Genomic DNA, 14,341 nt, shown 5'->3' with positions numbered 1-14,341 from the left:
CCACACCTCCCTCAAGGTACCAAAGTTAGCTCAAAATAGATTATAGACCCAAATGTAAGACCTAAAACCATGAAGCATCTGAGAAAACATTGAAAATTTTCTGAACATTTGGTTAGGCAAAGATTTCTTAGATACAACAAAATCCATAAAAGAAAAAATTGGTAAATTGGAGTTCACTAAAATCAAGAACTTCTGCTCTTTGAAAGATATTGTTATGAAAAGATTAGGAGAAAATATTTACAAATCACATATCTGACAAAGAAGTTGAATCCGGAATATATAAAAAATTCTAAAAGTTCAATAATAAGAAAAGAAAGAACCTCAATTTAAAAAAATGGACAAAAGATTTGGACACTTCACTAAAGTAGATGTATGGGTGGCAATTAGGCACACTGAGAAGATGCTTAGCATCATCAATCATTAGGGAAATAAAAATGAAAACCATTACACACCTATTTGAATGGCTATGACTAAATAAACTGACCACACCACGTGTTGACCATACCACGCACATGGAGCTATTAAACTGTCATACATTGCTGTGGAAATGTAAAATGATCAGCTAGTTTGGCAGTTTGGTTTAACATATTTAAAATGTTAAATATACATCCATCATGTGACTCAGCTTTTCAATTCTTAGGTATTTACCCAAGAGAAATGAACTGGAACCTACTCAAATGTCCATCAACAGATGAATGGGTAAACAAATAATGGTTTGTTCATACAAAGGAATACTATGTAGCAATAAAAAGGAATAGAGTATTGATACAACAACAGTGATGAATCTCAAAATAATTATGTTGTCTCAAAGAAGCCATTCAAAAACGAGTATGATTCCATTTATGTAAAATCCTAGAAAATGCAAACATCTGTAGTGACAGCAGATCACTTATTGCCTGGGAATTGGTTGGGGTCAAGGCAGAGTGGGAGGTAGGGATTATGGGGAGCATGAGGAAACTGTCTGGAGTATGATCTGTTCATTATCTTGATTGTGGTGATGGTTTCACAGGTACAGACATACGCCAAAACTTATGTAATTGTACACTTTAAATACGTTCAACTCATATGTCACTATACCCCAATAAAACTGTTCCTCTGTTGCCTCAACACAATGGCTACCTCCCACCTTAGTCGTGAGAATCAAATGTGTGGAAATGAGCTCCCATTAGTGCTAAGTTCTCAAAAAGCGTTCGCTCTTGTTGCTGTTGTTACAAACACAATGACTCAGAAGAGAGCTCTAAGAAAATAATATATTTCTTACTAAGTAGGCAATGTTACTTTCTACGTGGAGAGTTTAAACAGGATAGGAATCAAATGCCTTGCAATTAAAATCAAAATTTCTTTCTTACTTTTCCTGAAATCCAATTTTTACTTTCTAATAAAAATCTATTTTTATATTAAAAAATGCAAACAGTCAAAAAATCCTATTGATAGTTAAATCAATTCTGATTTCAGGTGTTAATGATGCTTGCATGATAATTTTCCTAAATTACCTGCAATTCCCATTTTGCAATGGTTTAAATCCTTTGGAGAATCCTGGGAGAATTTCCCCGGAAATGTACAGGTTTGCGGAAGAGAAAGAACCAATTGCCTTTTTTGGTGCAGAGGATATTACTGTTGAACATTAATAACTGAGAACTTACATTCCCTAAGACAAACTTGTGTCTGAGCGTTAACCAGATTCCTGCAAACCCAGAAAAAGCCTCTGCAGCCTAAAATGGTTTTCACAAAAGGACCTTGGTGGGATGAACCACGTTCTCTAATTGGTTGAAGGGCTCGCCCAATAGGCTTGCTGCACCCTCGGGATTGGCTGAGGCAGGCTCTGCACGCCCTATGATGCTCCCTTGGGATGGGCTGAGTCAATGAAGTTCTTCCCGCCTTCTCCTTGGCTGCCGTCTTGTCCCCTTTTTCCTCGCCCGCGCACAGGTAGCCCCTAGTAGAACCTCGAGGCTGGCCCGTGGCTCAGCTCTTTGGACAGGGCGGCAGGAGCAGGGGGGTGATTCCCTCTGTGCCTCCCCTCGTGATTTACCCGACCTCTTTTGTGTCTGGAGCGTGGGCAGTGTCCTCTTATTTGGTCTACTCAGGAAGTACAGAGATGGGGGATCCCTCCCATCTCCCCTACACTGCACCTCTGCCTCCAACCCTTGACCTTGGCCAGCGTGAGACTCGGACCTGGGGTGACGGAGGTTCCTGGCGTCTGTGGGTCTGAATCCAGCGTGGACACCTGGATTTACTGGAACTCCATGTGCACGCCTTTCCTTTCAAAACGAGGCTAAATGTTCGCCCCTTAACTCAACCAAGTGTCCTGGCGCGGATGCATTTCTTCTGGTTCTGAATTTCTGCCCTTTCCAGTTTTTCCAAAGACTCCTGAGAAGTAGGGTCAGTGTCTCTCTCAGATACAGAGCCTTTGGGCTGAGATCCAGTTTATTCAATAAATGTTGAGAAAAAGCATTATCAGGATGCTGCAGTCACCAAGGAGGAGGGGAGACAAGGGGCTCTGAGAGGAGTCCACGTGGATATCCTTGGGGAATGAGTGCGTTTTTCTCTCCTTCTAAAGGGGAAGGAAGAAAAGTGATGCAAATGCAACTGTCCTGAACAGTGTCTGGTCTCACATTTTAGGTGTAGGAGAGGGGAAGGAGGCATCGCGACAGGATGCGCTCAAGTTTCCTTCCCTGACTTAGTTGGCCTCTCCATCCTTCCTCATGGTCAAAACAGAACGTGGCCCCTTGGATGGAGCTCCCCTATTTTCCTGGCAGTATGGCAGAAGAAATTCTTTTGTTAGTGGCACTTCTCTGGCCTTATACTTAAGAGCTGAATCTAAGGAAAATGGTCACAGTTCAAATCTTAACTCTGACATTTACGGGTTTTATGAGCCCTGCAAGTGACAACCTCGAAAAGCCTGTTTTTCCACATATATGGGGCTACGTATCTACACGATAGGGTTGCTGTGAGTTACATGTGGGATGAGCTTGGTACAATGTCCTAGGCTTTGCTGTGGTAACAAATGAATGACCCCAGATTCTGTGTAGCTCCATACAACCGGCCCCTTTTGGGGACAGGACTACTATGCAGTGCTGCCTTGAGCCATAAAATTCCACAAATAAGGAGTATCTTTTCCCCGTGAAAAAAATAAATGTTTGCAGAGAAATCTAAAGTCTTATTTAGATAATAGAGGTCCCCTACTCAGAGGACATCGCCGTTGTCAATTAATTGTGCAGCCATCCTGACCTTTCCTACCAATTTATATACAAATATAGCAGCTATAGACAAACCAGAGTAGAATGCTGGCACACTCCTACGGGTCTTTGGATTATGCAAACGGGTCTTTGGATTATGACAGTAATGCTAATAAAATATTGATAATCTCATGGAAAGCCCAAAATTTGAAATAATACAATTTTTAAGAATTGTCAGGAATTGTACAAAATTGAAGCTGACATGCTTTGCCATCATTGCAGGGCAGTGGCCCTCTAGTTGATGTTCAGATGTTAATTCCAGGGCCCGCCCTGTGGCTTGTCGGTTAAGTGTGCGCGCTCAGCTACCGGCGGCCTGGGGTTCGGAGCCCAGGCGGGTACCAACGCACCGCTTCTCCGGCCATGCTGAGGCCGGGTCCCACATACAGCAACTAGAAGGATATGCAACTATGAGATACAACTATCTACTGGGGCTTTGGGGGGAAAAAAAAAAAGGAGGAGGATTGGCAATAGATGTTAGCTCAGAGCCCGTCTTCCCAGCAAAAAGAGGAGGATTAGCATGGATGTTAGGTCAGGGCTGATCTTCCTCACACACACAAAAAAAAAGATGTTAATTCCATTCTTCTTTAGACTCCTGTGAATGAACCATGTCCAGAATGTCCATACTGTTCTGTGTTGTTATATCTGTGGGTTTTTTCTTTGTTCATTTTTTAGAACACGTATTTTTATATTCTTTAGGGTACATGTGCAATTTTTTAAAAAAGGGACTCTATTTTATATATTGGCGTATAAACTGCATTTTGATTCCAAAATGTCCAAATTTGAACATTCTTACTTGTGAGTTAGTATACCTTACATTATCATTTTGAATGGCTACCACTGTCCACAGTTTATTTTACATATTCACTGGGTTAAACATTTAAATTGTCTAAATTTATATTGCTTCCCTTTTTTCTCTGTTACAACTAAACAGTGAACAAGATACGTGTACATACATCTTTGGATGATTATTTCATTAATATCCACTACTAGAAGTGGAATTGCTAGATTAAAGGGTATTATTATTGTTGATGCAGAGTAGCTTCCAGAAAGTTTGTATGAATTACCCTTATACTAGACATGAGGGAAATGAATATTTTTCTAAATCTATACTTACCCTGGATATGGCTATAATTTTATTCTTTTCAAATTTTACTTTCCAAAAATATCTTAAACATTGCATGTCTTTTATTTGTCATGAGGGACTTTCTCATATATATATTGTTCATTTACATCTTGTCCTTTCTTAATTCCCTTTTCATATCTTAAAGGACTGACAATAGTAATGCTGATCTTTCAATGATTTATAAAAGCTGTTAATAAATTAAGATTATAAAGCCTTTGTTTCTCATGTACATTATGAAGATCTTTTTCTAGTTTATTTTTAAACTTTGTTCAAATTTTTAATCTGAAACTGAAGTGTGTAACTTGCTAAAATAAAATCAGTCAGTTTTTAGCTTAATGGTCTTTCAATTGTTATGTTTTCCCACTCATGGATTTTATATTTTAAACTTCACTTATGCTTTAAAAATTTGCTTTTGAATTTTAATATCTTGAATCCAAGTAAACCTTATTTACTCTAATCTGTGAGCTAAGGATTTAACCTTGATTGTATTTGAGTATGGTCCCTGGTTGAGCTAACATAATGTATCAATACTTTATTTGCCCACCAATCCCAAAGGCGCCTTCATCATTTGGTAAAGTGTTAAATACCCTTTGTCCCAGGCCTGTTCTCTGGGTTCTCATGATCCTTTTTTGTTTTTTCTTTACAGTAAAAATGTTAGAAAGATGCCTACCTAATGGTTCAGTACAGTCATGTCTGGGAGAATGTGTAAGATACTTTTTTTTCTTTTCATTTGTGTGCATTTTAACTTACTTTCAATTTTCGTGTATTGCGTCTTAAAATTTTATTCCCCCTCCTTTATTTCTTTTTCATTCTCATTTTTAAAAGTTGCTTGGGCTAATTTGGTTAAATTTCTGTTTATATTCCCGAATCCCTCCCTCGCTTGGCGGCTTCGAAGAAGCCCCTCCTCTGGGCTGGAGACGCAGCGGAGCTGGGGTAGGGGTGATGTGAGGAGGGGCGGGGCTGAAGTGGGGTGGAGAGGTGAGGATGGTGGGGGGCTAGCAGTGATGTGGGGGAGGGGAGGGTGAAGTGGGGTATGGAGAGGCGGGGGTGATGGGGGGTTGGCGGGGTGGGGGGCGGAGCGGACCCCGCGCAGGCCCCTCCCTGCATGTGGGCGGAGCCTCCTGCGGGGGTCTGCGGCGCGCGCGGCCCGGACGGCGTCGGCCTGTGTGCGCAGGCGCGCGTCCTTCCTCGGCGGGGCGTCCTGGGGGTGTCGGGCGTCCCCGGGCGCGGTCACGCGTGGGGCTGGCGGTGGGCCCTGGAGGTGCGGGCCGTGGTCAGCGCGGGCGGCCCGAGGCTGCGGAGAGGGGCGCGGGGTATCTTGAAGAGAAGTGGCGCTCGCTGCAGAGTCTGCATCTCCGCGACCGCCGAGGCGGCCGGAAGGCGGCCACGAGGACGGAGCGGCAGACCGGTCGGGCCGCGGACGAGGGAGGTGAGCCCGAGGCCCGGTGTCGGCCCCGCCTGCTGGGCGCCGGGTCCAGAGCCGCCCTGCCTCTTCCGCGGACTTGGCGTGGCGCCCGTTCCTAGGGCCCCAAATACGTCCCTGAAGTGTGTGTGCTCCGGCCTCCCCGGCGCAGTTTGAATCCCGGGGGTCCTTCGTGTTTCCTTAGGTCTCGTGGAAGGTTCTGCACCACCAAGCCGCGTGGACCCGCCTGCCCACCTCGCCCGGCGCTGTCCAGTGGAGCTGCCTGCCGGGATGGAGGTGGCTCGCACCTGCGCTGTCCGACGGCTGAGGGCGCTTCAGTTGTGGCCGGCCCGCCTTTGTCCTCAGCCTCCGGCTCTGCGTTTGTGGAAGTGCGGCCCGAGGTTCCTGTGTGTTCTTAGGCAGATCTGGGCCCCTGGTGAAGGGTCCAGAGAAAGTGACTTTGCCCCCTAGGCTCCGCTGGGGGCAAAGCAACTCTACTTAGGCGAGAAGGAGGGACTTCAGGAACCAGAAATCACACTGGGAAGAATCCCCCCCGCCCCAGCCTCCTACCCGAGACCCATCAGAGCTTCAAAAGAGAGGCCGAAGAAACCCACAAAAGGAGCATTTCGCCCACAGGGGTCAAGGCTTGAGTGATTTCACCATATTTAGAAGCTGTGAGTCACTTTGCAGAAGAGAGAAGGGAGCTGGGACTGAGAGTGGTGGCGAGAGACGGACTGCGTGAGAAATGTCACCTCCTTGGCGGGATGCTGGGGAATTCCACCGCTGGGAAGCTTTTATCTTCAATCGCCACCCCCAAACGGCACCTTCCCTCCATTCCTTCTCCACTTATTCTTTCCAGAAGCTGGGCAGCTTTCTAACCGCGTCCGGTCACCATGTCCAGAATCTGGAGATGTGCTCTTCTGTCTTTCCTGATCTTACAGGGTCAAGAGTAGTAGTTCAGGGAAGGTCTGCCAGGATTATCTGTTTTTGTCTCATTGACAGAAGGGAAAAAAGACTCTGAAAGGGGAAATGACTTGCCTAGGATCAATAAGAGGTGAATGAGAAGTCCGAGTCGCCCACTCCTGGCTTGGTGCTGTCCACACAATCACACTGAAACAAGTTTCCTGTTAAAAGATCATTTTGAAAAACAGCAATTAGATTAGAAGAAACTTTTTTCTTTTCTTTTCTTTTGCTGAGGAAGATTCGCTGTGAGCCAACATCCACTGCTAATCTTCCTCTTTTTGCTTGAGGAAGATTGGCCTTGAGCTAACATCTTTGCCAATCTTCCTCTATTTTGTATGTGGGATCCGAACCTGAGAACCTGGGCTGCTGAAGTGGAGTGCATGGGAACTTTAACCACTAGGCCCTGGGCTGGCCCCAAGAAACAATTTTTTTAAAGACCTATATTTAAGAAATCTATCTCTTTTTCCAAAGCTTTGTGAGGATTCTTGGACTCAAGGGGTTACTATTATTGGTAGTAAAACAGATACACAAAATAGACTTTAGGGGTTTTTTCCCCTGTAACGTCAGTTTTAATGAAGGTATCATATTTTGAGATGCTATCATTTGCTTAAGAATTTTGTTTTAGGGCTGGCCCGGTGGTGCAAGGGGTTAAGTGTGTGCGCTCCGCTGCAGCGACGTGGGGTTTGCCGGCTTGGATCCCTGGTGCGCACAACGCTCCACTTGTCAGGTCATACTGAGACGGCGTCCCATATAAAGTAGAGGAAGATGGGCACGGATGTTAGCCCAGGGCCAGTCTTCCTCAGCAAAAAAAAGAGGAGGGTTGGCAGATGTTAGCTCAGGGCCAATCTTCCTCACAAAAAAAAAAAAGAATTTTGTTTAGTGTTTCTGTGTTAGTGAGAGGGGGCATAAATAGTTAAAGCAGTAGGGAACATTGCAGGTTAAAGGAGTCACAAACGGGCTGATGTTACCTTCCTCTCCTTCTCCACCTGGTGTGTAGAAGTTTTTAGGAGGACAATTGGGAAGCTGTAGGGCTAGCCAGCTCTCATTATTCCATTCCTCTTTCCTCCTCTTCCAGGCATGCCTTCCCAAGTTTTGATGCTCTTCCAAGAACAATAGAAAATGAACAAATCCCACATGAGTTGTTTCTTTTCTTTATTCCCTATTTCATTTTCCAGTGGATTTCATGGCTTTTATAAGTGTGTTCATATATTAAGATGGAAAAGTGGAAATAGATAAAAAGCTACTTCCGGAAGTAGTGAGTGAGTGGCACCTGACTAGCAGGCAGAGGTGGCTGTCATCTGTGTAGGTCATGTGATCCTACAGTCCTCGAAGGTGAGCAGCACATTTGTCTTTGATCTTCTTGATCTACACAGGATTTTCACTGACCACAGAGAGAAACCAGCCAGTTATTCCCGAGACAGAAAGACTTCCTGGCACTGGAGTCTGGAAAAAAATGTCTTTGAACGTCTTCAAGTAGTGAAGAACCTTGTAGTAACCCCCTGTTGCCTGTAATTGTTCTTTGTTGGAAGTGGAGGGCAGAACTCAGGTTTTATGAGGGACCAAAGCATTGTGGACTCCGTAGAGAGCTTTCTGAACATCCACTTTGATCTAGGGACAAAACCTGAGACTGTCTGGAGGAATGAAAGAAATGGACAACATGTCCTTAAAACAACCTCTTAAACTGCACAGGTTGGACAGCAGAGAGTTCAAACTCATAGTGTTTGGCAAATATTCCTGCACTATCCATTCATCTTTTTGTGTGTGTGTGGTAAAATATAACAAAATTTTCCATTGTAACTGTTTTTAAATGTACAGTTCAGTGGCATTAATTACATTTGCAATGTTGTACAGCCATCACCACTATTTCCAAAACTTTTTCGTCACCCCAGACGAAGTAGAATCATACAATCTTTGTCCTTTTGTGTCTGGTTTCTTTCACTTAATATACTGTTTTCAAGGTTCATGCATGTTGTAGCATGTCAGATCTTCATTCCGTGTAGTGGCTGAATAATATTTCATTGTATGTATGTACCACATTTTGTTTATCCATTCATCTGTTAGTGGCCACTTGGGGTTGTTTCCACCTTTTGGCAATTATGAATAGTGCTGCTATGAGCATTCGGGTACAAGTATCTGTTTATCCATTCACATTTTAATCAACTGTATGCAATCTCACTTCTTCCCCACCACCTGCCTAAGCCTAAGTATGTCCTGATAAAGCTCAGTGGTAATGTCCTTAGAGTCCAATGGATGTTTTCCAGATCTTACCTTACTAGAACATTCTGCCGCGTGTGGCAGTTAACCCACTTTCACCTTCTCCGAGAAAGACCTCTTTCTCTGGTGTTTTGTGACATCATTCTTCTGCCTTTATTCCTACTCTGATTTTTTTGTCTACCTCATAGCATCTTCCTCCTTTTCTGCCCATTCTCGTGTCAGCCTCAAATTTCTATTCTTAGCTCCCTCGTCCTGTTACTCTGTCAGTCCTACCTGAGTATTTCATGCCCTCCATGGTTTTAATACCAACTGTCTTTCTAGCCTGGGCTCTTCCTTCATGAATCGTACTTCTCTGTGCAGATGCTAGAGGCACCTCAATTTTCAAAATTAAAATTATCATTTACAGCCTCCCCCACCTCCCTTCTAATCTGGCCCCTCTATTTCCTGTTGGGTGATGGTCCACACCAATCAGTGAATGAAGCCACCAAAACGTGATTCATCCTAGATGTCCCCTCCCTCACATCCTATGTGGCATCTAGGTTTACTACTTTTAATATGTCAAATTTCTTAAACCTGTTCTTTCTACTTAATTCCTTCTCCCCTTATCAGAGCTTCATTTTCTCTCCCTTGAACTGTTGGAACAGCTTCTTGCTTCTTTCTCCTCTAGGCTGAAGCTGTCCTCCTGAGTAATTAATCTAAAATACTATTCAGATGATGCCACTTCAATATGGAAACCACTTGAGTAGCTTCAGCCACCCACAGGGGCACGGGTAAGCTCCTCATTATGAAATTAAGGCTGTTGAGAAAATGGTCACTTCCTATTTCTCTTTGTTTTATTAAAAAATGTTTTCTTCTAATACTCTTTACATTTTATTCAACAGTGGTTTATTGGGCATTTGTTCAGTGTGCCAGGTGCTGAACCGTGTGCCACAGACTCCGCTCAAAACAATGTGGAGACCTAGTCCCTTTTTGATGGAGTTCACAGTTTAGTGGAGAAGGTGACATTTAAAAAGTAAATATGCAATGTTATTCTTCAGTGATCCCAAACCTGACGTAGTTTCCTAAACACATCCTGTTACTGCCTGCCTGGCATGTTCTGGTTAGGTGGGCTGACTTTGGACCCCTGCTCTGTGTCCTTCTCTGAGTCTCTCCAGGTCATCTCTCAGGAGTTAACTTGGGGGATATCTCATCCAGGAAGCCCTTCTCCTCTTTCTTTGTCCCCTTCTGGATTAACTGCCCTTTTCCTCTATGCTCCCACAATACCCCATGCTGTCCCTGTCACTGCACTTTGTCCATTGTGTGGAAATTACCTGTTTGTGTCTGGGTTGACAGTCAGACCAATGGCCCTTCAAAGTCCAGATGTACACCGTGCTTGTGTTTATTCTTTCAGTCCCTCACTCTGCGCCTCACTCCTAGGAGGTGCTCATCACATATTTGTGGCTGACAAAACAAATGTTAGGCTTGATCTTATTTGGGAACCAAACTCTGTTCTTACTGGATAACCATCCTACCTGAACAAAGAACAGGGCCTGGGAGAATTGGGGCCTCATTTCCCTTCTCTGAATGCTGTCTTGGATCATGCAAGGTGGAATTTTGTTCTTGTTGTTGTTGCTTTTTTTGGAATTTATTTTTTCAGAGCAGTTTCAGGTTCACAGCAAGATTGAGTGGAAGGTACAGAGATTTCCCATATAGTCCCTGCCCACACACACCCACAGCCTTCCCCATTATCAGCATCCCTACCAGAGTGGTACATTTGTTACCATTGATGAACCTACATTGACACATCATAATCACCCAAAGTCCACAGTTTACGTTAGGGTTCACTCTTGGTGTTGTACATTCTGTGGGTGTGGACAAACATATAATGACATGTATCCACCATTACAGTATCATATATTTTCAATATGCTAAAAATCCTCTGTGCTCACCTGTTCATCCTTCTCATACCCTTCTCCCCTGGCAACCACCGATATTTTATTGTCTGCATAATTTTGCCTTTTCCAGAATGTGATATAGTTGGAATCATATAGTATATAGCCTTTTCAGATTGGCTTTTTTTCACTTAGTAATGTGCATTTAAGATTCCTCCATGTCCTTTCATGGTATGATAGCTCATTTCATTTTAGCACTGAATAATATTCCATTGTCTGGATGTACCACAATTTATCTATTCACCTACTGAAGGACATCTTGGTAGCTTCCAAGTTTTTGCAATTGGGGATAAAGCTATTATAACCTCCATGTACAGGTTTTTGTGTGGATATAAGTTTTTAACTCCATTGAGTAAATACCAAGGAACATGATTGCTGCATCACATGGTAAGAGTATGTTTAGTTTTGTAAGAAACCATCAAACTGTCTTTCAAAGTGACTGTATCATTTTGCATTCCCACCAGCAATGCATGAGAGTTTCTGTTGCTCCACATTTTTGCCAGCATTTGGTGTTGTCAGTGTTCTGGATTTTGGCATTCTAATAGGTGTGTAGTGGTATCTTGTTTTAATTTGCATTTCCCTGAGGACATATGGTGTGGAGCATCTTTTCATATGCTTATTTGCCATCTGTATATCTTCTCTGGTGAGGTGTCCCTTAAGGTCTTGTGTTGTTTGTTTTCTTATTGTTGAGTTTTAAGAGTGCTTTGTATATTTTGGATAACACTCTCTTATCAGATATGTCTATGGCAAATATTTTCTCCCAGTCTGTGGCTTGTCTTTTCATTCTCTTGACAGTGTCTTTCATAGAGCAGGAATTTTTAATTTTAATGAAGTCCAGCTTATCAGTTCTTTTTTTCATGAATCATGCCTTTGATGTTGTGTCTAAAAAGTCATTGCCAAACCCAAAGTCATCTAGATTTTCTCCTGTATTATATTCTAGGGGTTGTATAGTTTTGTGTTTTCCATTTAGGTCTGTGATCCATTTTGAGTTAATTAGGTTTGAGTTAAAGGTCTGTGTCTAGATTAATTTTTTTGCATGTAGATGTCTAGTTGTTCTGGCACCATTTTTTGAAAAGACTATCTTTGCTCCACTGTACTGCCTTTGCTCCTTTGTCAAAGATCAGATGACTATATTTATAAAAAGACCCATATTTATGTGGGTCTTTTTCTGGGTTCTCTTTTCTGCTCCATTGATCTATTTGTCTATTCTTTTGCCAATAACACAGTGTCTTGATTACTGTAGCTTTATAGTAAGTCTTGAAGTCAGGTAGTATCAGTTCTCCAACTTTGTTCTTCTCTTTCAATATTGTGTTGGCTATTCTGGGTCTTTTGCCTCTATTTATAAACTTTAGAACCAGTTTATTGATATCCACACAGTGACTTGCTGGGATTTTGATTGGGATTGTGTTGAATCTATAAATCAAGATGAGAAGAACTGACATCTTGACAATATTGAGACTTCAAACATGCACAAACATGGTATCTCTCTCCATTTATTTAGTTCTTCTTTGATTTCTTTCATCAGATATTTATAGTTTTCCTCATATATATCTTGTACATATTTTAGTAGATTTATACCTGTTTCATTTTTTTGGGTGTGAATGTAAATGGTATTGTGTTTTTAATTTCAAATTTCACTTGTTCATTGCTGGTATATAGGAAAATGATTGACTTTTGTATATTAACCTTGTATCCTGAAAACTTGCTATAATTGCGTAATAGTATCAGAATTCTTTTTGTTGACTCTTTCAGATTTTCTACATAGATAATCATGTCATCTGTGAACAAAGGCAGTTTTATTTCTTTCTTCCCAATCAGTGTACCTTTTATTTCCTTTTCTTGTCTTATTGCATTAGCTAGGACTTCCACTTAATTCCTTTTCTGGGGTTTTGTCCTGTTCCCTTACTTGGAATGTATTCCTTTGCCTCCTCATTTTGCCTCTTTCCCTGTGCTTGTGACTACGTATTAGGTAGGTCAGCTACGTCTCCTGCTCTTGGATAGGTGACCTTATGTAAGTGATGGCTTAGGAGGCCTGCCGTGTGCTTCCCTCAGTTCTCAATGTTCCAGGGGTGACCCCTATGTGGGCTACGTGTGTCCTTCTGTTGTGGCCTGTTTGCTCTCCCTGTAGGCGCCCAGGGAGGCCGAGTTATACTCCTGGCCAGCTGCTGTAATGCTCAGCTGCTTGTAGTTGTGGGCCCTTCAGTCTCTTTATCAGGTGTGGGGAGCCCCAGCACAGTTGGCTGCAAGTTCTAATACCACATTTGTGTTGCAGTATTTCTTTTAAGTGAGTAGGCCCCCAGCGTGGCAGGTTGTTAGGCTCAGGGCCTTACAGTTGCTATAAGCCTCCAGACTTTAAGTCTCTTTTCAGCTCTCTGAGGATTGCAGCTGGGTGGGTCTGGCCTCAGGCACAGGAGCACCCAATTGTTTCAGGCTTTGGAAGGTGGGGCAAACCCCCTATGTGGGTCTTTGAGAAGCACAAGTCTTCTGCAGCTGACAAGCCCTGCCGCCCACAGGTCCACACACACAGTCAACATAGTCCTGCCCCGTGTGCGCACCCCGACCTCCTGAAGCAGACCCAGTCTCTCCACAGTGGGAGCCCCACACACTCCACCACTGCCCCACACTCTCCACCCACTCCTTGTGCATGCCCTGCCCCACTGAAGTTGGCTCAGTTGCCAGGCTGCAGAGAATCCAGTCTCCAATCTATGCAGGCCCACAAGTTGCCTGAGGGCTAGTTGTTGGGTGGGGCCAGTCTCTAGGGTGGGCTGGCTGCCCTGGCTGAGCTGGATTAAATTGGTGCTGTAGCGGGTGGGGCAGACCCTGGGCTAGCAGGCCCCAGGGAGAACTCCAATGGCGTCTGTGTTAGCACACCCACACCAGGCCACAACAGTGGCCGCCGCCAATGTCCCAGTCCCTGGAGAGGTCTCACCTCTCACTGAGATGCACACAGGCCCTATTAGGTGAGTCTCTTTTCACCAAAGCACTGTGCACCTTTCTTTCTGGTGATTTTAGGTTGCTTTCTGAAACGGGTGAGTTTGTGCGTGGGCTCTTTAAGAGCCAGTTTTAATTTCTTTGTGAACCAGCTTTTCTGGGGGTACTCCCCAATGTTTTAGTGGCAGGCAAAGTCAGGCATTATGCCACTTGTCTCGATTATGCTGGGTCCACAAAGTGCCCCCAGCGGGGGCGCTCCCGGCTCAGGGCCCCGCTCCTCCAGGGAGGGCTGCTCCCGGGCGGAGCAGCCCCGTGTACCTGTGGGCTGCTCCCGGGCGGCCGTGAGGCGCTGCGGCTTGTGAAGGCGGCGTTTTTCCTCTCCAGAAGGGAGTTTCTGCCTCTTCTACCTCAGTTAGGATTGTCCTTTGTTGCAGGAGTTCCTTTTATCCAGTTTTCAGTTCTGTCTCAGGAGTTATTTTTCCACGAGTAGTTGTAAATTGGCTGTGTCCACGGGAGGAGGTGAGTTCAGAGTCTGCCTACA

General features: G+C 43.9%; 1 protein-coding gene across 1 annotated transcript in view; it reads right to left on the bottom strand.

Moving 5' to 3' along the window:
• Window positions 1-6,525: 6,525 nt before the first annotated feature.
• The window catches only part of ZNF12 (zinc finger protein 12), a 61,219-nt gene continuing 53,403 nt past the window's right edge, over window positions 6,526-14,341 (bottom strand). The window contains exon 7 of the mRNA XM_087417515.1: window positions 6,526-6,885. Within this exon, the coding sequence (XP_087273641.1) occupies window positions 6,806-6,885 (80 nt within the window). The 3' untranslated portion in view covers window positions 6,526-6,805. The remainder of the gene's footprint in view (window positions 6,886-14,341) is intronic.

The sequence above is a fragment of the Ceratotherium simum genome, chromosome 26, assembly GCF_057802395.1.
Source record: "Ceratotherium simum simum isolate JZ-2026a chromosome 26, ASM5780239v1, whole genome shotgun sequence".
Lineage (NCBI taxonomy): Eukaryota > Metazoa > Chordata > Mammalia > Perissodactyla > Rhinocerotidae > Ceratotherium > Ceratotherium simum.
Note: the sequence above shows the minus strand (reverse complement) of the source record. Positions and strands in the feature narration are given on the sequence as shown.